This window comes from Balaenoptera borealis, assembly GCF_965194805.1.
Source record: "Balaenoptera borealis genome assembly, chromosome: 13".
In the NCBI taxonomy this organism is placed as follows: domain Eukaryota; kingdom Metazoa; phylum Chordata; class Mammalia; order Artiodactyla; family Balaenopteridae; genus Balaenoptera; species Balaenoptera borealis.
Genome location: NC_138870.1, coordinates 64,352,836 through 64,378,026, shown reverse-complemented (window position 1 = coordinate 64,378,026; position 25,191 = coordinate 64,352,836). Strand labels below are relative to the sequence as shown.

The following is a 25,191-nucleotide window of genomic DNA, read 5'->3' as shown; positions in this document are numbered from 1 at the left end:
CAAATTAAGAATGCAGTAAGCATTAGCTATTTTATTATGTCCTGAACACTGAACTGGACGTCAGAAGACCTGGGTTCAAGCCCTAGCTCTGACACTGATTACTTTTATGACTTTAGACAAGCCATTTAACCTTTCTGAGCTTCATCTGCAAAATGGGGCTCGCAATCACTGCCTTGCTAAACTGACAGAGTTGTGGTCTCAAATAAAATAGTACATGTAAAGGTGCTTCAAAAAACTGTAAAGCAGTATGCAAAAATAAGAACCTTTCTTTATAATTTGATTTCTCTTATACCTTAATACATAAATATTATCTGAAATGTTTTATAGTAAAGAAATATGATCAAAGCAGGAATGTATTCTCAGTGAATATTTTCTTTTCCTTTTATAGTCACTCTTTTAGCAATTTATTTAAATATTTTCTGAAATTTAAAATGAAACTCACTAGAACACAATTTCTGGAGTACTCTTTTCTCCACTAAAAAAAAAAAAAAAGTGAAACATCTGGCCATCTTCCTAGTCTTCTAGCTCTATGGTGTGGTATAAAAAGTGTGGGCTATGTGCAACCCAATTGAAAAACGGGCAGAAGACCTTAATAGACATTTCTCCAAAGAAGACATACAGATGGCCAGTAGGCACATGAAAAGATGCTCAACATCACTAATTATTAGAGAAATGCAAATCAAAACTACAATGAGGTACCACCTCACACTGGTCAGAATGGCCATCATTAAAAAGTCTACAAATAACAAATGCTGGAGAGGATGTGGAGGAAAGGGAACCCTCCTATGCTGTTGGTGGGAATGTAAGCTGGTACAGCCACTATGGAAAGCAGTTTGGAGGTTCTTCAGAAAACTAAAAATAGAATTACCATATGATCCAGCAATCCCACTCCTGGTCATATATCCAGACAAAACTATAATTCAAAAAGATACATGCACCCCTATGTTCATAGCAACATTATTCACAATACCCAAAACATGGAAACAACCTAAATGTCCATCAACAGATAAATGGATAAAGAAGATGTGGTACATATATACAATGGAATACTACTCAGCCATAAAAAAGAATGAATTAATGCCATTTGCAGTAACATGGATGCAACTAGAGATTATCATACTAAGTGAAGTAAGTCAGAAAGAGAAAAACAAATACCATATGATATCACTTATATGTGGAATCTAAAATATGGCACAGGAATTCCCTGGTGGCACAGTGGTTAAGAACCCGCCTGCCAATGCAGGGGACACAGGTTTGATCCCTGGTCCGGGAAGATTCCACATGCCGCAGAGCAACTAAGCCCGTGCGCCACAACTACTGAGCCTGTGCTCTAGAGCCTGGGAGCCACAACTACTGAGCCCGCATGCCACAACTACTGAAGCCCGTGTGCCTAGAGCCTATGCTCCACAACAAAAGAAGCCACTGAAATGAGAAGCCCACGTGCTGCAACGAAGAGTAGCCCCTGCTCGCTGCAACTAGAGAAAGCCCACACGCAGCAACAAAGACCCAATGCAGCCAAAAATAAATAAATAGAATAAAAAAATAAAATAAAATAAATAAAATAAAATATAGCACAAATGCACCTATCTACAAAACAGAAACAGACTCACAGACATAGAGAACAGATTTGCCAAGGAGGGAGGGCAGGACTGGGAGTGTGGGATTAGCAGATGTAAACTATTATATACAGAATGAATAAACAACAAGGTCCTACTGTAGAGCACAGGGAGCTGTATTCAATATCCTGTGATAAACCATAATGGAAAAGAATATAAAAAAGAATGTCCATATGTGTATAACTGAGTCACTTTGCTGTACAGCAGAGACTGGCACAACATTGTAAATCAACTCTACTTCAATTTAAAAAATTAAATTAAAAAAATTAAATTTAAAAAAAGTGTGGGCTTTGTGAACAGAAGACCAACATAAGTCCCACAGGAGCTGTGTAACCTTGCACAAGTCACTTAAGTGTTCTAAGCTTCCATTTTATCACGGAGATAATAGTGGTTACCCAGCCCACCTCTCTGGGAAGGACCTGGAGAGTAAAGAAATACAAATGCTCATGGATGCCATGGATTAGAGATAACACCAGGTAACATCTGTTATACATCTAGCCTAGGAATTGGTGATTTTTTCTTTTTTTTTTGTAAAAGACTAAATAGTAAATATTTTAGGCTTTGCAGGTCATAAGCCTCTGTCACAAGTACCCAACTCTGCCACTGTTGAATGAAAGCAACCATAAACAATATATAAACAAATGGGTGTGGATGTGTTTTAATAAAACTTTATTTATGGACACTGAAGTTTGATTTTCACATAAATTTTACATGACATGAAATCTTCTTTTGATTTTTTTCAAACCATTAAATTTACCATTCTTAGCACAAAAACAAGCAGTGAGCTAAAACTGGCCTGCGGGCCATAGTTTGCCAACCCCGGTCTAGCACAATGCCTAGCATGTAGCAGGTAATAGTAGGTAATATTAGGCATATACAGTTGCTTTATAAACTAAAAATAATTAGATATAATCTATTGGCAACTTTGCTTGTTCTCACGCCTTAAGGACCATCAGCTCTTGCCCCATCATCACATCTGTGCTCTCTCAGGACCTAAGGATATAATTCATCTGGAATTGTGGACCTGGCATTATCTAAAGCATTGATTTGAACTCTAAGTCTTTTATGTATGCCTAATTTTAATTCCTTGTTTTCAATAAAATGTTAAGAATCTTTTGCTAAGTAAAAAAAAGTAATACTTATTCTAAAATTTTCAGAAAATAGAAAAGTAGGAATAATGAGGAGGATCTCTCATAGTCATACCATCCAATCAGTTCCTGCTTAGTTATGTTTTCCACCTCTCCCTTTGAGGGCCATTTTCTTTATTAAAAAAAAAAGAAGAAGAAGAAGTAAAGCAACAGTTAAGTAGTTATACTTTCTCTGCCATCTGTCAGCATTACATCATTTTCTTACTCCAAACATAATGTTGTTGTTTTTTTAACTGAATTGTTTTTGTTATCCTCACCTTCAGCTGGTTCTGGGCTCTCTCCTTCCTGAGTCTTTTCCTTCATATGTGTGGTGGTTGTGCATGCCTCTTTCTATCATCAGCATATATCTCAACAGAGCCCATTCTCTTTAGACACACGTGTTTGGTTTTTTTTCTTCCTCATCAGCTTTATATGTGATTGTAATTTCTTGTAACCTATGTTTCCCTAGGCACACCAACCTATGGATAAAATGAAACCATATTAACAATAATAAACAGTATTTTTTCTGATTTCACCCTACCTCTCTATTGTGGGACTTCTAGCTACTCTCAAAGTATCAACCAGTTGCCTTTAGGAAGCTCATCGGTAGGACACATGCGCTCATAAACAAGTCATGTCAGTTACCACCTGTGTCTGCCATGATTCTCTCCTACCCTGGCCCCCTTTGGTGACACCTGCTGCCAAAGCCTCTGCTTCCCATGAAGTTGCTTGATAGTGCCCAACCACTGCCACAGTGGCAGGTGATATCCACGCTAGAGGTATTGTTTTCCAAAGCTACAAACTATTAAAATCTCTCCCGCTCTTAAGACTGGTTCCCACTGTTGCAGAGTGAAGAGGCCTCTGTTGTTACCACAGCCGTCAGGGCTGGTCTCCACTGCAGGCTCACTGAATATTAAAGTTGGGGGGCGGGGCAGTTTTTAGAGTCCTTAAATCACTGAGGCCAGGCTGCACCAGAGCAGGATCAAGGCTTCTCTCCTTTGCGTGTTAACATCAACAGAGGAGCCACAGAATAGGCTTGTCTTGTGATCCTAGTATCTTACATAATTTATTGAAACAGAGCTTTCATTTCTTGTATTCCCCTCTCCCTAGGACTCTAACATGGCTTTATAGAGGCTGGGTCAGAAGCTAAAATCAGAGAGACAGACATCATGCTGTACTGATCTTCCCCCCCATCTGGCCAGTTTTTGGTCCAAACTTAAGAGCCCTACTTTCTCTTCCTTTAGAATGAATTCTTCCCCAGGAGACTCCTTTTCCCCTCATGCACAATAATGGAGGACTTGGGCCCTGATACTACACATGTAAGCATGTCTGAATGCCAGCAGTTATCAAAATTTAGATTCAAGCCAGAATTCTCCATTCCTTCAGAATTCCACCCCTCAGGCATTCTCATTCTTCTTAATCTGTTGTCCATTTTAAATGATGTTGGTCATAAAATCATAGTTATCTTTACTCTGAGCTTTTAGAAATCTGTTTTTCTGAAATCTCCCATATGTTTTTGTAGTAGACATCTGTTGTTTTTGCAAGTCTCCTCAAGAACATTGCTCCATCAATTCTGCCTTCACTCTCCTACATCATCGGTTTCCTCTCCCCACTGGATCATTCTATGAACATATAAATTTCTCTCATAAAAAAAAAAAAACCTCAATATCTTCTTCTAGCTACTACCCCATTCCTCCGCTCCTTCTTATTGCAAAACACATAGAAATAAACTGTGTTGTTGTTTTTAATATTTGTAGTCTCCAAATTCCTTTCTTCTCATTCTCTCTTGAACAGACTCCAGTAGGGTTTTTTCACCTTTACACCATTTAAACTGCTCATGTCAAGGCCTCCATGTAGTTAAATCCAAAGGTCAATCCTTATTTTCACTTGACCTCCCTTCATTTGACAGAGTGATCTCTTTCTCCTTGAAGCATTTTATTCCCTTCGCTTCCAGGATATCTCATTCTCTTAGATTGCCTCTTATCTAGACTGGCTGCTTCTTCTCAGCCTCAGTCTCCTTTGCTGATTCCTTATCATTACCCTGACATCTAAACACTGAAGTAGCACCTGATTCTTGGAACTCTTATCTTCATACTCTCTCTCCTTAAGTGGTCTCATCCAGTCTCATGGTGTTAAATACCATCTATATACTAATAACTCTGCAGCCAGGGATTCTCACTTGAATCCCACACTCATACATTCAACTGCCTATCAACATCTCCACTTTGAATCATAAAAGTATCTCAAATTTAATATGTCTACAATGGAACTCCTGTTCTCCTACAAACCTATTGCTCCCACAGTTTTCTGCATTTCAGTTAATGGCAATTCCAGCCTTCCAATCACTCTAGTCAAAAATCTCAGTTATCCTTGATACTTTCTCTCACGTCTCCCTCCCCCCAGTTCACTGCCATCAAAATATTTCCAGCATCTGACCTCTTTAAACCAGGTCCACTGTTATCATTTTGTTCTAAACCATTAATATCTCTAATCTGAATTATTGCACTAATCTCTTACCTAATCTCCAGCTCTCTCCCTTTGATCAACATTTTTAAATGTCAACTAGATCATGTCACTACCCTACTCAAGCTCTCCAGTGGCTTCACAACTCGCGACTCGGGGTAAAATCAGAGTCAATAGCCTACAAGATATTTTACAATCTTTGACCTCATCTACCCTCCCCTGGCTCACTGTGCCAGGTACAAACCCACACATACACTGCTCTTCCCTCTCCCTCTCTACGCAGATATCCACAGAGCTCATTCCCTCATCTGCTTTGGCTCAAATGAGGCCTTCTCTGATAATCCTACATAAAATTGCAGCACCCTTTCTTCCCAGCAATCTCTATTCCGCTTCCCTGATATTTTCCTTCACAGCACATATAACCACCTGAAATATGACATAGTGTATTAATGTAGCTGTTTATTGTTTCTCTCCCTCACCCCAACTGGAATGCAAGGTCCAATAGAGCAAGAATTTTTGTCTATATTATTCACTGGAATATATACCTGGAATCTAAAATAGGCATACACATATTAGGCACTCAGCAAATAGTTGTTGAATGAATGAATGAATGAATCCCCAGAACCTCCAATTCTTAGAGTGGACCCTTAATTTTCCTTCATGGAACTGTTCCTTTTCAGTCTATTTGCGCTGACTTTACCTCCTCAGTTTCAGACCTAGTATATTCCTGGTATATACTTATTCCCAGCCCCTATACAGGTCACATAATTGGTTTAAGGATGGGCCCATAACACAAGCCTGTCTAATGATTCTCAAATTGACTTTTTGGAAACTATTGGGGAAGAGAGGCTCTCTTTCATGAGGTTGCTAGCCTTGTAGGACATAAGCTCAGAGCTATTAGAGGTCATCTTGCCACTACGAGAGGTGACCCTGTCTTTAGAATGAAGTCAGCACACAAGGAAAGCAATTAATACCAAAAGAGAAATACTGGTTCCTGATGACTTCATTTGAAAACCTTCATCCAACTGTGCCTGAGTCAATTTCAGTTGGATTCCTGCCACTTACAACTAAAAGAATGCTAATAAATTCAAACTCTACTCCCAGTGTCCAACTCTAATACGACACTACTTCTTTTTCTTGATATCCTTGTAGCTTTTACATACTTCACTAACCAGTTTTTCCTTATTAGTAATAAGTAATTAACTTATTAGAGTATAAGTTCCCCTAATTGCTTCCTCAGTCTTCTGAGGAATAAAATTATCATGGAGGTAAGTAAAGAATTTTTCAAGTTCTCTGGTTTTGGTAAAATGGAACCTTGGAATAGTGTTAGTTCGTCCTCTGTAACTAGCCTCTGTACCAGTTTTATAGCTAGAATTTAAAAAGCACCATCTAGAACATCTGTCTGGTTAGGTGGCATGCAGCATACACCTGTAAAAATATCACTTGCCGTTTCCCGTTTTTATACCAAACAAAATTATTTTCATTATTTCTATCCTTGGGTTTCTTGATCTCCTTATAGGTGAACTTTATTTATGAAGTCAGGAGACATTTATTAAATCCAAACTCCATGCCTGGTACTTTTCTAGGTGGTAGAATGTAATGGTAAATTTTCTTTTGATATCTAGCATTATCTTGTCACATGGTAGGTGTTCAGTAGACCTTTGTTAAGTTAGTAAATAAGTGGATACATTGATAAGTAGAACTACTTGAATATTCATTGGATCTATTACCTTCCTATTGATATATGTTAGTCCACTCTAACAAGTCTTGGCACTGATGATAATAATGACTTCAATTTACAAAGTAGTAACTGAAAATATATGTAATGTCTTCTTTATATTATCACTATTCCAGTCAGTAATCTTTAGGTGGATAGGAACAAAGACTGATTCAAGTTAAATTAAAGGGGCTTATTATAAATAACAATGAAAAGGTTGTCCTATCAATTCAAAAATACCCATAAGTAATTGCTATAATAGGAGGTACCAGAGAGGAGTTCTGGATTTGAGACATTTGTGGGGACCTCAACAGCAGGAATTCATGAACTTGACTCTTTTGCATTATTGTTCACTATCATGACTCAGTGGTATTCCACATGCCTCTCCTTTTTCTTGTACTCTGGTCAACTGGCCACTCTTGGTTTAAGCAGCCCATAGCCAGAGTCACAAAAGCATGGCATTAAATGGCAATTGGCACTCAGTTGTAGGAAAGACTATTGACAGTGGTGAAGACTGGGGTTAATTTAAACCTTATTTAAAGGGGAGTAACAATTATTGCCATGTGGGCATATGGATCTATTCTTACCACAATATCTGACTTTTCACAAGAAGTTGGAAATCCTGAGTAAAATTTCTTAACTTTTGAAGGATGGCAAGGAAGAAAGGAAGGAAGGGAGGGAGGGAGGGGGAGAGAGAAAGAGAGAGAGAGAAAGAAAGAGAGAAAGAAAGAAAGAATACCGCATGGGCAAACCCTGTGCAGGCTTGTGCAAAAAAAAGAGTTAGCATAGCAGGACTAACTGTTTTTCCTTAGAAAGGCCTCCTACCTACACGGTTGGCCCTTGGCTGGCATCTGGGAACTTGAATTTGGTTCCCAGCATTCTCAGAACTGATAAGAAGGACTCACTGGGCTAAACTGTTTGTACAAACAATATGGCTTATGCCGAGCACCTGCTTTCATTCTGGGAGTCTGGAATTTTGGTATGTGCCTGGCAGAGGCTGCCTACATGACCTGTCCCGAATTAGAACTTGGGCACCGAGTCTCCAGTGAGCTTCTTGGTTAGCAGCATTTCACATGTGTTGTCATCACTTATTGCTGGGGCAGTTGAGCATGTCCTGTATGACTCCATGGGAGAGGACCCTTCAAAGCTTGTGCCTGGTTTACCTGGACTTTGCCCCATGTGATTTTTTTTTTCTTTTTTTGGCTGCATTGTGTCTTCGCTTGCACGCAGGTTTTCTCTAGTTACTGAGAGTGGGGGTTACTCTTTGTTGCGGTGAGTGGGCTTCTCAATTGTGGTGGCTTCTCTCGTTGCACAGCACAGGCTCTAGGCGCACGGGCTTCAGTAGTTGTGACACAAGGGCTTCAGTAGTTGTGGCTTGCGGACTCTAGAGCACAGGCTCAGTAGTTGTGGCACACGGGCTTAGTTGCTCCGCGGCATGTGGGATCTTCCCGGACCAGGGCTCGAACCCGTGTCCCCTGCATTGACAGGGGGATTCTTAACTACTGTGCCACCAGGGAAGCCTGCCCCATGTGATTTTTCCTTTGCTGATTTGGCTGTGTATCCTTTGCCATAAAAAGTCATAGCCATGAGTATGACTATATGCTTAGTCCTATAAGTCCTAGTGAATCCTCCTGGGGGTGGTCTTGAGGACCCCCGATACAAGGCCAAACAAAACATCTTTAAGCCAAATCCAGCCCACAGGGTATTACTTTACAACCTCTAATCTAAGAATGGTCATGGGCAGTACAGCTATCTCCCCAAAACAGAGTATTTTTGCATGGTTTATGTCATTTAATCCTTACAACACTAAGAAATAAACATTTTTATAACCTCGATTTATACATGAGGAAACTGAGACTCAGAGAACTTAAGCTTGCACAAAGTCATTTAACCTGTAAGTGGAAGAGGCAGGATTCAAGCATAGCTAAATCCCATTTAATTTCCATAGTGCCTCTATGAAATTATATTTCCCCCCTCATGCTAAACTTTCAGAATCACTTTATTTTCCATTTCCTATGCATAGCATTTGCAACTCCAGGGCTAAAGTATTCTTATCACTCATCTTCTTATAATATCTGCTTTTCTCTTATTCCATGCCAATCTTCTCTTCCTGTCAGCCATGAACGAGGCTTTCTGAGCCAGGAGGAAAAGAAGGAAAGGAAGGTGGAAATAAGCAAGGGAAGGGAAGGATAACCCAGCAGTTTGGCCAGATTTTGCTGGCCTGGTCAGTAGTCCCAATAACAGGGTCTGAAGTGATGTGGGGAATGCAGGGTTAATCTAGGCTGGGGTCTGCATTAAAGAACAAATGTGACAATTATTACTGCCTTCCTGACTGTAGCGGTATTTGTCAGAGGGCCACTGATAGTTGTTCCAGAAGGATCTATTGTTGGTCCAGGGGTTTAAAGCAGAATCTCATCAACATCTGAGAGACAGTGGCATAGTTTGGGTATCAGGATAAGAGGGGAGAAATGTATGGGCAGGTCGTAAAGCAATGGCTGGGGTCCAGGACTGAGCTACAGTCTCAGGAAAAATTGACATGAAAACCAGGAAGCCAGGTAGAAGCTGCCTCCTAGGATCTGAACTCAGAGTCAAAGTTAAGAAGGGAAAATGCAGCTTGAGGTCTGAGCAAGTATTCCAGAGTTCCCCGTTGGTCTCCTGAATATCAAGCTTAGAACAGCAAGACTAATCCCAGCCTCTTTCTCTATGTGGCCTTGTAGGTAATGATGGAACTGAGTTCATAAAGCAACACACCTGTGTCTGGGCAGAGCTGAACATGGTAGGGACTGACAATTCTTACCTAAGGAATAAGTCAAAAGAAGTTTGTCTGGCTTTGTAATATTTATACACCTCTCTGGAAAGACTCAACAACATATATATAAACTCTAAATGATACTCAGAGAGATACCATTTCAATGAACTCCTGAGGCTATACACTTTTTAAAGTAAAGCATCCCATTACCAGTGTCAATGATTATTCCCTTACCAATCTGTACTATGCACATTTTAGTGCTAGACAGTCTCTGAGTTATAAATATCAGGCTTGTGAGCATCCTGTGCAATTGTGTATCCACTAATACCTGTTGATATTACATGCCTCATGATCACTGTGCAGAGTCCTAATCACTGACCTATAAGGAGCATTTACCCTATAATAGGCATGGTTACATTTACATGATCAACCTATCATTGCTCACAATAACACTATGAAGTAGGCATCACTTTTCTTTTTCTTTTTTTTTTTATACAGCAGGTCCTTATTAGTCATCAATTTTATACACATCAGTGTATACATGTCAACCCCAATCGCCCAATTCAGCACACCGCCATCCCCACCCCACCGCTGTTTTCCTCCCTTGGTGTCCATACGTTTGTTCTATACATCTGTGTCTCAACTTTTGCCCTGCAAGCCGGTTCATCTGTACCATATTTCTAGGTTCCACATACATGCGTTAATATACAATATTTGTTTTTCTCTTTCTGACTTACATCACTCTGTATGACAGTCTCTAGATCCATCCACGTCTCAACAAATAACTCGATTTCATTCCTTTTTATGGCTGAGTAATATTCCATTGTATATATGTACCACAACTTCTTTATCCATTCGTCTGTCGATGGGCATTTAGGTTGCTTCCATGACCTGGCTATTGTAAATAGTGCTGCAATGAACATTGGGGTGCGTGTGTCTTTTTGAATTATGGTTTCCTCTGGGTATATGCCCAGTAGTGGGATTGCTGGATCATATGGTAATTCTATTTTTAGTTTCGTAAAGAACCTCCATACTGTTCTCCATAGTGGCTATATCAATTTACATTCCCACCAACAGTGCAAGAGGGTTCCCTTTTCTCCACACCCTCTCCAGCATTTGTTGTTTGTAGATTTTCTGATGAAGCCCATTCTAACTGGTGTGAGGTGGTACCTCATTGTAGTTTTCATTTGCATTTCTCTAATTATTAGTGATGTTGAGCAGCTTTTCATGTGCTTCTTGGCCATCTGTATGTCTTCTTTGGAGAAATGTCTATTAAGGTCTTCTGCCCATTTTTCAATTGGGTTGTTTGTTTTTTTAATATTGAGCTGCATGAGCTGCTTTTGTGTCTCCATACAAATTTTAAGATTTTTTGTTCTAGTTCTGTAAAAAATGCCATTGGTAATTTGATTGGGATTGCATTGAATCTGCAGATTGCTTTGGGTAGCATTGTCATTTTCACAATGTTGATTCTTCCAATCCAAGAACATGGTATATTGCTCCATCTGTTGGTATCATCTTTAATTTCTTTCATCCGTGTCTTATAGTTTTCTGCATACAGGTCTTTTGTCTCCCTAGGTAGGTTTATTCCTAGGTATTTTATTCTTTTTGTTGCAGTGGTAAATGGGAGGGTTTCCTTAATTTCTCTTTCAGATTTTTCATCATTAGTGTATAGGAATGCAAGAGATTTCTGTGCATTAATTTTGTATCCTGCAACTTTACCAAATTCACTGATTAGCTCTAGTAGTTTTCTGGTGGCATTTTTAGGATTCTCTATGTATAGTATCATGTCATCTGCAAACAGTGACAGTTTTACTTCTTCTTTTCCAATTTGGATTCCTTTTATTTCTTTTTCTTCCCTGATTGCTGTGGCTAGGACTTCCAAGACTATGTTGAATAATAGTGGTGAGAGTGGACATCCTTGTCTTGTTCCTGATCTTAGAGGAAATGCTTTCAGTTTTTCACCATTGAGAATGATGTTTGCTGTGGGTTTGTCATATATGGCCTTTATTATGTTGAGGTAGGTTCCCTGTATGCCCACTATCTGGAGAGTTTTTATCATAAATGGGTGTTGAATTTTGTCAAAAGCTTTTTCTGCATCTATTGAGATGATCATATGGTTTTTGTTCTTCAATTTGTTAATATGGTGTATCACATTGATTGATTTGCGTATCTTGAAGAATCCTTGCATCCCTGGGATAAATCCCACTTGATCATGGTGTATGATCCTTTTAATGTGTTGCTGGATTCTGTTTGCTAGTATTTTGTTGAGGATTTTTGCATCTACTTTCATCAGTGATATTGGTCTGTAATTTTCTTTTTTTTGTAGTATCTTTGTCTGGTTTTGGTATCAGGGTGATGGTGGTCTCATAGAATGAGTTTGGGAGTGTTCCTTCCTCTGCAATTTTTTGGAAGAGTTTGAGAAGGATGGGTGTTAGCTCTTCTCTAAATGTTTCATAGAATTCACCTGTGAAGCCATCTGGTCCTGGACTTTTGTTTGTTGGAAAATTTTTAATCACAGTTTCAATTTCATTACTTGTGATCGGTCTGTTCATATTTTCTATTTCTTCCTGGTTCAGTCTTGGAAGGTTATACCTTTCTAAGAATTTGTCCATTTCTTCCAAGTTGTCCATTTTGTTGGCATAGAGCTGCTTGTAGTAGTCTCTTAGGATGCTTTGTATTTCTATGGTGTCTGTTGTAAGTTCTCCTTTTTCATGTCTAATTTTATTGATTTGAGTCCTCTTCCTCTTTTTCTTGATGAGTGTGGCTAATGGTTTATCAATTTTGCTTATCTTCTCAAAGAACCAACTTTTAGTTTTATTGATCTTTGCTATTGTTTTCTTTGTTTCTATTCCATTTATTTCTGCTCTGATCTTTATGATTTCTTTCCTTCTACTAACTTTGGGCTTTGATTTGATTACTATATGTCTCAGTGTGTTTCTCCTTGGGTTTATCCTGTATGGGACTCGTTGCGCTTCCTGGGCTTGGGTGGCTATTTCCTTTCCCATGTTATGGAAGTTTTCAACTATAATCTCTTCAAATATTTTCTCTGGTCCTTTCTCTCTCTCTTCTCCTTCTGGGACCCCTATAATGCAAATGTTGTTGCGTTTAATGTTGTCCCAGAAGTCTCTTAGGCTGTCTTCATTTCTTTTCATTCTTTTTTCTTTATTCTGTTCCGCAGCAGTGAATTCCACCATTCTGTCTTCCAGGTCACTTATCCGTTCTTCTGCCTCAGTTATTATGCTATTGATTCCTTCTAGTGTAGTTTTCATTTCAGTTATTGTTTTGTTCATCTCTGTTTGTTTGTTCTTTAATTCTTCTAGGTCTTTGTTAAACATTTCTTGCATCTTCTCGATCTTTGCCTCCATTCTTTTTCCGAGGTCCTGGATCATCTTCACTATCATTATTCTGAATTCTTTTTCTGGAAGGTTGCCTATCTCCACTTCATTTAGTTGTTTATCTGGGGTTTTATCTTGTTCCCTCATCTGGTACATAGCCCTCTGCCTTTTCATCTTGTCTATCTTTCTGTGAATGTGGTTTTTGTTCCACGGGCTGCTGGATTGTAGTTCTTCTTGCTCCTGCTGTGTGCCCTCTCAGGCATCACTTTTATATCCATTTTACAGGGAGAAAACCAAGGCACAAAAAGGTTCAGTACAACTTTTAGTTGTACTTCAAGCAATGAATAGTTTAGAGAGATAAGACATATTCAGATATAAACAACCAGTCACACTCTTTCCTCACACATTCACCCAAAGACTGCCTTTATTCTGAAGATTTATTTCGCCTTTTGTTTCAGTTGGCATCCAAGCTACTCTAATGCCACCTGTTGACCAGCAGAGGGAACCGTCTGACTCAGTACCTTCCCTATAATCTTATTCTCCTTCTAGGAGTCCTTCTATGTCAGTGGAATTCTATCCTACATTCCATTTTTTCCTAGTTTTTTTTTTTTTTTTTTTTTTTTTAATTTATTTGCCTGCACCAGGCCTTAGTTGCGGCATGTGGGATCTAGTTCTCTAACCAGGGATCAAACCCAGGCCCCCTGCATTAAGAGTGCAGTCTCAGCCACTGGACCAGCAGGGAAGTCCCCTCCTAGTTTTAAAATGTCCATTTTATTCTATATAACACTTAACGCTGTCATTTACATCTGAAGAAGATATGGTTATGAGATTGATCCATGTAAGTAAAACACTTACTCTAAGAAATGTAGTCCATGCATTGTAAAATTTCAAACTGTTGATTCTATACACTGAACGGGTTTCTTTGCTACAGAGAATCCAAGTGGAATGAGGAATGGAGATGGGTAAAAAGTTTTCTTGAAGGAAAAAAGGATGACACTCTGTATACATTTAGCTTTCTGCCCCTCTGCACCTCGCTCTCTTCTCCTGCATTGTCTGATGTCCATAGTGTTAGGTTGTCTCTATGCATGATAAGGATATTTTTGTATGAGTCTTCATTCAGTGCATCAAGTTCTATGATGGCTTCATCAAAAGTGGTTTTAGGCAGTGTGTAGGCAAGCTCTGGGTTATTTAGGATCTCAGACTAAAGTATAGAAAAGCTAAGAGCCAGTCCAAGGTGGATTGGGTGTGTAGGTTGCATCTCTTTCATGTTTATATCTAATGCCTTTTGGGAAGCTCCTTGGGAATTGTCTATAGTTTGTTTTTGATCGTCAACTTAGGCAACAGAGGTACTGGAAGTAGTCTCCATTTTCAGATAAAAGACTACTTTCTGGATTAGCTGCACTGGCTATTATGTACTTATCCAACAATTTCAGGTCAGTGGTGCAGATGGATCTCAGTTCAGACTCTACTTTTTCCCGATAGTTCTTAATCAGCTTCAATTTCTTGTCAGAGGTGTTGGTTTTCTGCTCAAAGCTCAAGATGACTCTCCAGGTGGACCTGGGGCCTCAAGGATGTTCATGTAGACCCCCCAGAGTAGGTTACATTCTCATTGGTTAGCTCTAGTGGGTCTTCATCTTTGTTTTCAGTCAGAGCTGTGGTTTCGTCAGAGTAACCAAAGTTTCAGCTGGGTGTCCAGAGGTCTCACGCACTTCCATCCACTGCACAGAAAGAGAGTAACAGCTGTGCTATTGCTCATACCAGTTGCCAAAGTGGTAACCATGATGGGGCTGGAACTCTGGCTTCACTCTGCCTGCACCAGTAAGAATTATTTTGTTGAGCCCTGTCAAAACCTGCAAAACTCTCCGTCCAGTCATTAGACAAGAATAAACTACAAGATAGGTTAACTTTGAGACTTCCGTGGTCCTAATTCCCCGCTCTTGTCACTCTAGGGACACCAAGTGAGACAGAAAGGATGGCACAGCTGTCAGTTGCTCTGAGCTTGGGTCTTCAATGTTTTCCCTCTATAACCCTCCTTAGTACCTAACTACCTTAGTAGTTTCTAAGAAGAAAAAATAATAATAAATTTCTCCTTTATTCAAGCTTTCCTCCTCCTGTCCCATTATTTTTGGCAACGGCAGAGCTGAAGTACCCTGGTCCCATAATTTCATCAGTGTCCCCCTCCCCAAGTCTTTGATATTGACCTTTGACATTCCCTCAGTCTGATTGATATACAGTGCTTTGCAAAATCAGCTTTAAGGCTTCTCTTCTAACCAGTCTGCAGCCTCTAACTTACCCTAAATAGAATTTCTGGACATGCCATTACTTCCTGGAGACCTTTAGCAGGGAAATGACTCAAAGCAGGAAGTCTGCTATCTTTTCTGAACCCCACTCATCCTTTGAAGCCCTCATTCCCCTAAACTGGGTAGGATTAGAGGTGCCTCAATCTCATCTCCATAGTTTGCATGTGTCCAGGAGCATCAGAACCTGGCTTCTCAGCTAGCTTACTTCTAGTGATGCTCTTTGTGGATAAAGTTCTTTACAGTCTGTGTATGAGGTTAGGGCCTTTCTTAGTCTCAGTGTAGATAGAGTCTCCTTCTCTAATTAGCTTCTTTCAGTTCCTTTTAGAGGATATAGGAATGGGAAGAACACTTTTTTTTTTAAATTTATATTTATTTTTGGCTGTGTTGGGTCTTCGTTTCTGTGCGAGGGCTTTCTCCAGTTGTGGAGAGCGGGGGCCACTCTTCATCGCAGTGCGCGGGCCTCTCACCGTCGCGGCCTCTCCCGTTGCGGAGCACAGGATGCAGACGCGCAGGCTCAGCAATTGTGGCTCACGGGCCTAGTTGCTCCGCGGCATGTGGGATCCTCCCAGACCAGGGCTCGAACCCGTGTCCCCTTCACTGGCAGGCAGACTCCCAACCACTGCGCCACCAGGGAAGCCCGAACACTTTTTAAAGTATGCTTTTATTGCAACCTCCTTTACTCTTTAATTTTACAAAATGAAGAAATTGAGGGCTGGAGAGGTAAAATGACCTGGTTAGATTCACGTAGCCAGACAGTAGAGAGCAGAAGACTGAATCCCCGGCTCCTGATCCACAGACTAATGCCTATTTTTCCTGTTTTGTTGAAAACCAATATTCCAACAGTTTTTAAAACATTGCCTTTTCATTTAAAAATATTTGCTATTTCAACTACATTACAAATTCAGTTAGTGGCCTCCCCTCAGAAGTGAATTATTATTTAAATCAAGTTTTCTATGGGAAAATGCATTTCTAAATCTAAATATTTAATTTCCTTATTGTCTTAGTCAATTTGGGCAGTTAAAATACCATAGACTAGATGGCTTAAACAACAGACATTTATTTTTCACAGTTCTAGAGGCTGGGAAGTTCAAGATCAAGGTGCTGGCAGATTTGGTATCTAGAAAGGTCCCTCTTCTTGATTTTCAGATGGTTGCCTTCTTGCTGTATCCTCATACGGGGAGGCTAGTAGCTCTCTGCTCTCTTCTTATAAGGGCACTAATCCCATCATGAGAACCCCACCTCATGACCTCATCTAAACCTAATTACCTCCCAAAGGCCCCATCTCCAATGCCATCACATTGGGGGTTAGGGCTTAAACATATGGATTTTGGAGGGAACACAAACATTCAGTCAATAGCACTTATAAATCTTTGAGACAGCATGTAATACCTTGTAAAGATTTAAAGACACTAGACGAATATTGTAAAATTCTTAGGTGGAAACGAAGCAATTCCAGGCCTTCTCTGAAGGGATATCCATGTACAACAGGTGAGGGAATGTCATGGTAGCCAGTAAGGCTGGAAGAAGAATATCTCCCTCCACCATCAGCCCACGGATTTAGTTCAGTGTTCAGATTCATAATTTGAGTAATTCAAATTACTTGTATCTTTAATATGCTCTTTTAATTATGCTCTCCTTATTTCTGCATTGTTGTAGCACCTACCTTCTGTCAGGAGTGGTATTAAACTTACAAATAAATTATTGTCAGGCCATTAAGAGCATTAAGTTATATGAATGCTAATTAATAATGACAAAAACAAAAGTTCACAAGCTGGGTAACATTTCCCCAATGATTTTCTGTGGAGATAGAAAAAAATCCCATCTTCAAACACTTTGGGGGGACTTCCCTGGTGGTCCAGTGGTTGAGAATCTGCCTTCCAATGCAGGGGATGCAGGTTCAATCCCTGGTCGGGGAACTAAGGTCCCACATGCCGCGGGGCAAATAAGCCTGTGCGCCACAACAAAAGATCCCGCATGCTGCAACGAAGTTCCCACATGCTGCAACTAAGACCCAGTGCAACCAAATAAGTAAATAAATAAATATTTCTTAAAAACCACTTTGGGTTTTTCCATGGAGCTAATAATTTTCAGAGCTACCATTTACTGAACACTTGCTTGTGGCAGCCACTGCCCTGAGACTACTTGAAGAGGGAGAGATGCCCATCCAGCTCCCAGGTGCTTCAGTCCACCTTGCTCCCTGCCCCGATCTGCTGCTGCAGCTTCAGTCACTGTCTGATGTCACTAGCATGAGAGTCCTTCAGGCTGACTCACAGAAACCATAAGAAATAATAAAATGATTGTTGTTTTACCCCCCTAAGTTGGTGTGGTTTTTTACAGAGCAATTGTAACTGAAACAGGTATGTAAGTATTACTGGAAGAAATAAGCAAGAACTGGGAAGACCTGGGAGGGAAAGAACTGACAATGACAGAAGTTTGCACATTGGAAGTTTTTAAAGCGCTAATTACATATAGAGAATTGACTGTGTGTGTGTGTGTGTGCGTGTGCACGCACACACATGTTCTTGAGTGTGTTTGCTGGGTTGGGAGGTGGGTATCAATCTGCATGCCTTACTTTTGGAACTTTGGAAAAATAGGTTACCTAAAAATTCTATTTTCATGAGGACCCAAATGTGTACAAGAAGAAAGTATAGAGATTTGGAATTGATATGCCTATGGTACCCTACCCGCTCCATGAGGAGCCTTGGACTGGTGTTTGGAACAAGTGTACTGGAACCTCTCTCCTATCCTCAGTCCTATGCTTCATTCCCATCCCATTTCCATTCTTCAGTAAATATACTACACTGACTGATTCCAGGCTCAAGAAAGAGACAGCCTGGTTTTGAATTCTGGCTTTCTCATCTACTAGCAACATGGCCTTGAGAATCCAACAATTGGAAAATTGTTTTTAAAAAGGAAAAACTCAAGGAAATTGTCCAGACCCTACGTGCCCAGGTAAATGAGGGACTGGTTATGAGACGCTTCAAGGAGTGAAAGACTAAAAGAATATAAATATATAGGAGGTTACAAGCTGCCGTAAAATAAACTTCATTCTGAACTCAAAAGTTAACTTAGAAAAACAATGAAGGAAAGAAATCTCACTTCCTAAGAAATCAGGAAAAGTAAAGAGAGTTCTCTATATGGATTGGAAGACAATGAAGAAATTAGAGCCTGTGAATCAGATTACCTTTGTGTATATAATGTGTATACCAAGATTTCCCCACATATATTACAATATTTTGTGCTTTAATTGCCTGGCAGAAATGTGATAGGTAGGTGACTCAGTATGGACCAAGAGTAATGAAGAAGAGAGAAAGGAAAGCCCATTTTTTTGCACAAACATGGCAAAAAAACAAACATTTGAGGAAACCCTAGGCATCTTTAGTTTAAGGGATACCCTGGCGTAATTTCATCAAAGATACAAGGTTCCAATTCACCAGCAACTTGTTAGTCCCCTTTCTCACTTTGTGTTGCCCAGACCTGGGCTATGTATCAAACAACCCTGGAACCAAGCAGATCTCTAAAATCCAGGAGACACCACTCAAGCACACCAGATAAGATAAATATTATTTGGACATGCAACAAAAAGTGGGTTTGTTTTCCTCACAAAATGATTCTACAGAGCGTTTTCTGCTTCCCTAAGAGACCTCAAATATCAAATTATTTTTTCTTCAAGTAGCACTCATGCTCAGCCCCTAGGATCCTGATAAGCAGTAAGTTTACACTACAGAAATGAAAACCCTCATCTTTTAATATTGTTTGGGAAATAATAGGAAATAAAGACCCATGAGATTCAAATATTTTCCCCAGTATTAAAATAAATTGGATGTTAGTGATAAGAATGGGTTTAAAATAGGAAGTAGTTGCAACCCTGACTAGTCCCAGTTAATGAGACAAAAGCTCTCACCTATTTGTTTGAGTGAGAAAAGTCAGAGGTGTGCTATTCATTTGTGCACAAAGGGAGAAAAAAGGACATTCTAAAACTCTTCTCCTGGCTTAACAAAGAAACATCATAAATATTTAATTACCTTTTAAAAAGTAGAGATGTCAGTTTTAAAATAATTACTAGGGAGCAAATTATTAAGATAACCAATTAGAACTGCAGGCTGGTGAAGGTCGTAGGGAACTTTTCAAAGGACACAGCAGCAATTTCTCCTCAAGTCTGGCTGTCTTTAAAAGATTCCTTTGTATAAATATTTTGCAAAGACAGTTTTATAATAACAGAAAACAGCACAAGTTTATATATTTTTACAGGTGTCTCCAGACTGAACAGGAAAGTAAGACTGGTACTTTTGTGAACATCCTAGATTCAACCCTTTATCAGAAATACCTTGGGAATTCCCTGGCGGTCCAGTGGTTAGAATTCCATGCTTTCACTGCTGAGAACGCAGGTTCAATCCTTGGTCAGGGAACTAAGATTCCGCAAGCCACATGGAGTGGCCAAACAAACAAACATACAAACAGAAACCCTAACCCTAACCTTCATGTTATTGAACAGTGGCTGCTTCTCTGTAAGAGAAGGAAGAACCTCTTTTCCTCTTTGTTTTTCTGAAAAATCAGGGGCAGTTAGAGAGAAAAAGGCAAGGCCTAAAACTTACTTTTAAAAAGCATGTTTGTTAGAATCTTTGGTGGCAGTTGATAGAGACCCAACTGAGCTACACAAAGGGGGAAGAAAGGAACTTGCTGTGAGGAATGAAATTGTCTCACAGAACCCAAGGGCAGAGATGTAGCAGGACCCTGATAGTCAACTGGAACCAGGGCTCAAGCACCACTGGGAAATCAGGAGAGGCTCTCCATCCTAGGTCTCTGCTTCCCCTTCAGATCTCCATTTTTCTTTGCTCCTGCATACTGGCTATCTCTGTTCTCCAGACCATGGGCAGAAAATATCACCATCAACAACTCCCTCCCTAGAATTTAAGACAGTTGAAATCTTCGGTCTGAATTCCAAATCTCCAGGGAATAAGTCTCATTGGCTTACTTTGGTCCCCAGGATGAGAGAGGGGAAGAGTGTTCAAGTTTAGGAAGAATATATCTTTATATGGATTGAGAATGTAAGCCCCAAATTTCCATAATATGGAGAAAGAGGGCAGTTACCAGGACTCTGGAGGATGCCTCTCCAACTCATAAGCAAATTCTTGAAAAATGATTCTATCCCAGGTGATTGCATTTATATATTTCATAGGTAAAGTCACCCTATTATATTGGAAATATAATGTACTCTGTATCAATACATTTCAGGCTCATTATCAGCACCTGTTTGTGACAGTTGGTGTTTTCAGGACAGCACTGAAATGTTCCCATTTCAACTAATTTATTTGGAAGAAACAAGTTCATATGCTAAATGTAATTCTGAGTCGAATGAAATCTCCACTAAAAAGTTAAAAGTGTGTGGGCTTCCCTGGTGGCGCAGTGGTTGAGAATCTGCCTGCCAATGCAGGGGACACGGGTTCGAGCCCTGGTCTGGGAAGATCCCACATGCCGCGGAGCAACTGGGCCCGTGAGCCACAACTACTGAGCCTGCGCGTCTGGAGCCTGTGCTCCACAACAAGAGAGGCCGCGATAGTGAGAGGCCCGCGCACCGCCATGAAGAGCCGGCCCCCACTTGCCGCAACTAGAGAAAGCCCTCGCACAGAAACGAAGATCCAACACAGCCAAAAAGAAAAAAAGAAAAAAAAAAGTTAAAAGTGTGTTTTCGAGCTTATAAGCACTAAGAAGCTATGAACTTATCTTGTTTTATGAGAAGAGCCAAGGAGAGAACCAGAGGAGAAGAAGCACTTTTCAATTTACCCAAGGATGAGTATGGATATTTGGTTTTTACCAGAATGATCTATTTTCTTCTACCTATTTTATCATAGTACTCTCTTTTCTTAAGTTCGCAAATATGAAATAAAAGTCATTTAGGAAACATTCAGTAAAAAGTTGCTGTTGCCTATGCTTTCCATCTCTGGGGGAGTTTGGAATTTCTACCAGAAGATAGAGAATTGGAGAAACTTTGATTACTCAAGAAAATGCCCATTTATTCTTTCAATCAACAAATACCTATTAAGTTCTTGCTATTGTCTGGTTCTTGGTATACAGTAATCAACAAAATAGACAAATTCTTTCCCCTTCTAGAGACTATATTCTAGTGAGAAAGATAGTCAATAAATAAGTAAATGCATAAATTTGTGTCAGGTGGTCATAAGCAACATAAAGGAAAATAAAAGCAGTATAAAGGGAGAGAGTGATAGAAGTGCTAGTTTAAATAGAGTGAATGGTCAAGGAAGCCTCTTTGAAAAGGTGACACTTGACAAAAATCTAAAAAAAAAAAAAAAAAGAAGGGAGTAAGCCATGCTAATATTTGGGAGATAATGGGTTTTGAAGCTCTGAGTTTTGGTTGATTCCCAAACAGTCTCCAACAAGCTTCTTAAAGTGATCGAGTGAATCTTCCTACTGGACGGTCCTAGTTTAATCAGTGAGTGCACTGATTCCTGTGCCCTCCACCAGCCCTGACACTGCAGGCTCTGGTTCTTCACCATAACGAGTCTCTTGCTCTTCTTTGGCCACAAAACACCAACAACAATGCTAAGCGCCTCAGCTCTTTACAAGACTTTCCGGAGAATGTCTCAACTCTTTCAGCCAAACTTGGGTGGTCATCCTAAGAGTAGCTGGGGTGGGGGCATGTGTATGTGCATGCAGGGACTTTTCTTCTCATCCCCACATCTCCATCAGCTGCCCAGATAAGCCCCACAAATAAATATACAATCTAAGTCATAGTATACTTTTACTTTTTTTTTTTTAATTTATTTATTTTTGGCTGTGTTGGGTCTTCGTTGCTGTGTGTGGGCTTTCTTTTTAGTTGCAGTGAGCAGGGGCTACTCTTCACTGCCGTGCGCGGGCCTCTCATTGTGGTGGCCTCTCTCGTCTTGGAGCACCGGCTCTAGGTGTGCGGGCTCTAGAGCGCAGGCTCAGTAGTTGTGGCGCACGGGCCTAGCTGCTCTGCAGCATGTGGGATCTTCCTGAACCAGGGCTCGAACCCGTGTCCCCTGCATTAGCAGGCGGATTCCTAACCACTGCACCACCAGGGAAGCCCCCATAGTATACTTTTAGATAAGCAACTTCGAAATAAGTCCCCAAAGTGAAATCCCTTCTCCCCCAACCCCCCATATATTCAAACACACACACGTACACAAAAGACAATACTGCTCCCGATGCCCCCAGATGGAAGCTCTGGCACCAACATTGACTGCCGCCATATGGTTACAGCTCATTTAGCTCTCACTAGCTAGCCTTCCTTACTGCGTTACTGTCCCAGTGTTGTTGCAAGCTGGGTTCCCCAGGAACTGACTTGAAGACTGAGTGAGTGTGCATGATGTTCGTTAAGGAGTACCTTGGGATTAGCACCTGTGGAATGGAAGAGAAGGGAAGGGAAGCAAGCCGGAGTGGACAGAGGGAGAAGTCGAATTGTGATGCAGTCCTGATGATAGCCTTGGCTGATACCACAGGGAGCTCTGGAGCTGGAATGACTCTCCAGAGCTGTCCCAGGTTGGGCCAAGATGGCTAGACCTTTATGTTCCCACATCAGTCAGTTATTTTGAGGAAGCCCAGGCCACAAAGAAAGGCCATGCATACATGTTCCAGCCAAAAGCCTCTGCTGAGGTCCCAGCCAACAGCCCACATCCTTCTACACACATGTGGATGAGGACGCCTCAAGATGACTCCAGCCCCAGCCAGTCTGACTGCAACCCCAGGAGACAAGGCTTAGCCGGACCCAATCAGCCCCCAACACTATGAGAGATAATAATAAAATATAAACAATTATTCCATGCTACTGAGTTGAGGCACGTTTGTTACGTAGCTGTAGATAGCCAAAACATTGAAGAATCCTCCCAAGGGGCTGAAGCAGATTTATCTCAACATTTTCTAGTCAGAGCACTTAATATTATTGTCTTCAGATCTAACCATCATATCAAATTTCCTATCACAGTTTCTCTCAAGAGATTTTATATCCTTCAAAATCAGATCTTAAGATCTGCCTTTCATCTCCCTGAGGTAGACAAGCAGATAATTTTCCTGTAGTAGGTGGCATGTAGATTATGACCCTGAGGACAATGAAGTAACAACTTATTTTCTGTTGAGAGCATCTGCACTACACCACAGAACCAAGTAGCTGTATCCCAAGTAGTGGGATTTTGTAGTTTATTGCTTTGCCTTTTATCTGCTCACATTTACTAGTTCATTCTGAGACTTTACTACAATAAGTAAAAAGTAAATTACTTTAAAGGAAAATAAGTCAATAGTTAAAGAAAAAATTATTATTTAAGCCATTGAAGGATTTAAAAAGGAGAATAACATGTTCTGATTTACATATTTAAAACAATGCTGTTTCTGTTGTGTGGAGGATATAAGAAAGAAGATGAGTTAGGAGGCTATAGATAGATAAGATAAATAGATAAGATACATAAGAATCAGTAGGATTTGATGCCAGATTAGATATGGAAGATAACAAAAGTGAAATTATCAAGGATGATTTCCAGGTTTCTGGAATGAGCAGCTGGAAGAAAAGGCTGAAAGAGAAGTGGAATTGGAGGCGAGGCAAAGATCAAAAGTTCAGTTTTAGCCAAGTTCAGAGGTTTCCATGAATGAAAATATCAGGAAAGATCAGTTGGATAATACCCTCTGGAACCTCAAAGAGAGGTGTGGGCTGGAAGGGGAAAAATAAGAGTATAATCCAAATGAGCTCCTGCATGTATTGTTGTTTATCCAAATGTGCTCGTTATTTCCTTTAGCATCTTCAAAAATTGTTGTTCAGCCTTGCAGAAATGCAGATGTGCCTTATTTGTAAAGTTGCTGTGAAATGTCTGCCATCTGGTGGACAGTCATGGAGAGCGCTATAAATTTACTTCAACCAAAGGAATAGAAATGCTTTTACTGCCAAGTAGCACAAATCTTTTTAATGTCATTGTCTTACTAATAAACATTCACATCTTTATCTATATTTCTCATTAGGGAAAATTGGTTGCTATGTTTAAACCTAAAACACATCAAAGTGTGCAGCATTGAAAAGGTTTATAAAAGGAATCTTTAGTTTTGTAAAGTATTAGAACCAACATTAAGTATAATTCCCCAAATTGGATTTTCTAGGAACTACATCAGAAAAGATGTAGTCTTTGGCCTCTTTGACAGAAAATAAATTAATATTTATTTTTTCCCTCAGGTAACAGCCAGTGGGTGCTGGAGTTGGCTTACCCAGGCTCTTGAGAGCTGATTGTGCACATCTCTCCCCAACTGTATGTTCTGTGATTTCAGGTTGGTAGCTTGAAGTTGGCCATGGTGGGAGTACTCATACTAAAAAAGTCAACAAAGACTTCAAATCAGAATTTCGTCTTTGTTTTTGTTTTCAGAAAGCCAGTTTATTGGCACACTATGCATATATCACTTTTCTCTCTTGATTCCACCAATTTTTAACAAAAGCATTCCATGGAACATTTGTTTAAAATTTTTTATTTTATTTAAATACACATTTCCAAATTTGGGAGACCATGGAATCTTTTAGGAAATATTATTTGAGTTTTATACTTTTCTTTTAATTGGAGGAGCCCAGAGTGAATTTTTAGGTTATTTATGATTAAAATTATTACATAAAAATATTATATCTCACATCATTGCAGTCCTAGTAGGACCATTACCAGTTCTGGCGTTTGAATTTCTTGAAATGATGACTGTCAGATAATAGGTGCAATGAATGACCATATAGTTCCAAAATTGGGACCAGAAATCTAAAAGTTCTAAGTATATATCAATGGAGGAATATGTGCTTTGAGACTGTCCTGGTCTATTTTTAGAGAGATGGACTTGAGAGGGATATGTTCTTATTGTATTTGTCTGATGACTCAGAAATAGTCCCT

At 40.0% G+C, this 25,191-nt stretch overlaps 1 protein-coding gene and 1 pseudogene across 6 annotated transcripts in view; both read right to left on the bottom strand.

Annotated features, from left to right (window-relative positions):
* The window catches only part of LOC309609788 (uncharacterized protein), a 67,671-nt gene that overhangs the window by 11,994 nt on the left and 30,486 nt on the right, over window positions 1-25,191 (bottom strand). For 2 of the 5 annotated variants that reach the window (XR_014233573.1, XR_014233574.1), the window contains exons 3-4: window positions 24,533-24,631; window positions 3,022-3,222 (exon numbers count right to left, since the gene is read on the bottom strand). Coding sequence is in view for 3 of the 5 variants with exons in the window: in XM_082351760.1 (XP_082207886.1) it covers window positions 24,497-24,631 (135 nt within the window). In the remaining 2 variants the exon portion in view is untranslated. Of the gene's footprint in view, window positions 1-3,021; window positions 3,223-20,970; window positions 24,632-25,191 lie in introns of those variants that run through there. The other 3 variants (XM_082351760.1, XM_082351762.1, XM_082351761.1) reach the window with 2 other exon arrangements.
* Window positions 11,722-22,539, bottom strand: LOC309609645 (14-3-3 protein theta pseudogene; annotated as a pseudogene). The gene is made up of 2 exons: window positions 22,473-22,539; window positions 11,722-14,571 (listed from the first exon to the last, which is right to left on the bottom strand). The product of its transcript is annotated as a 14-3-3 protein theta pseudogene (transcript).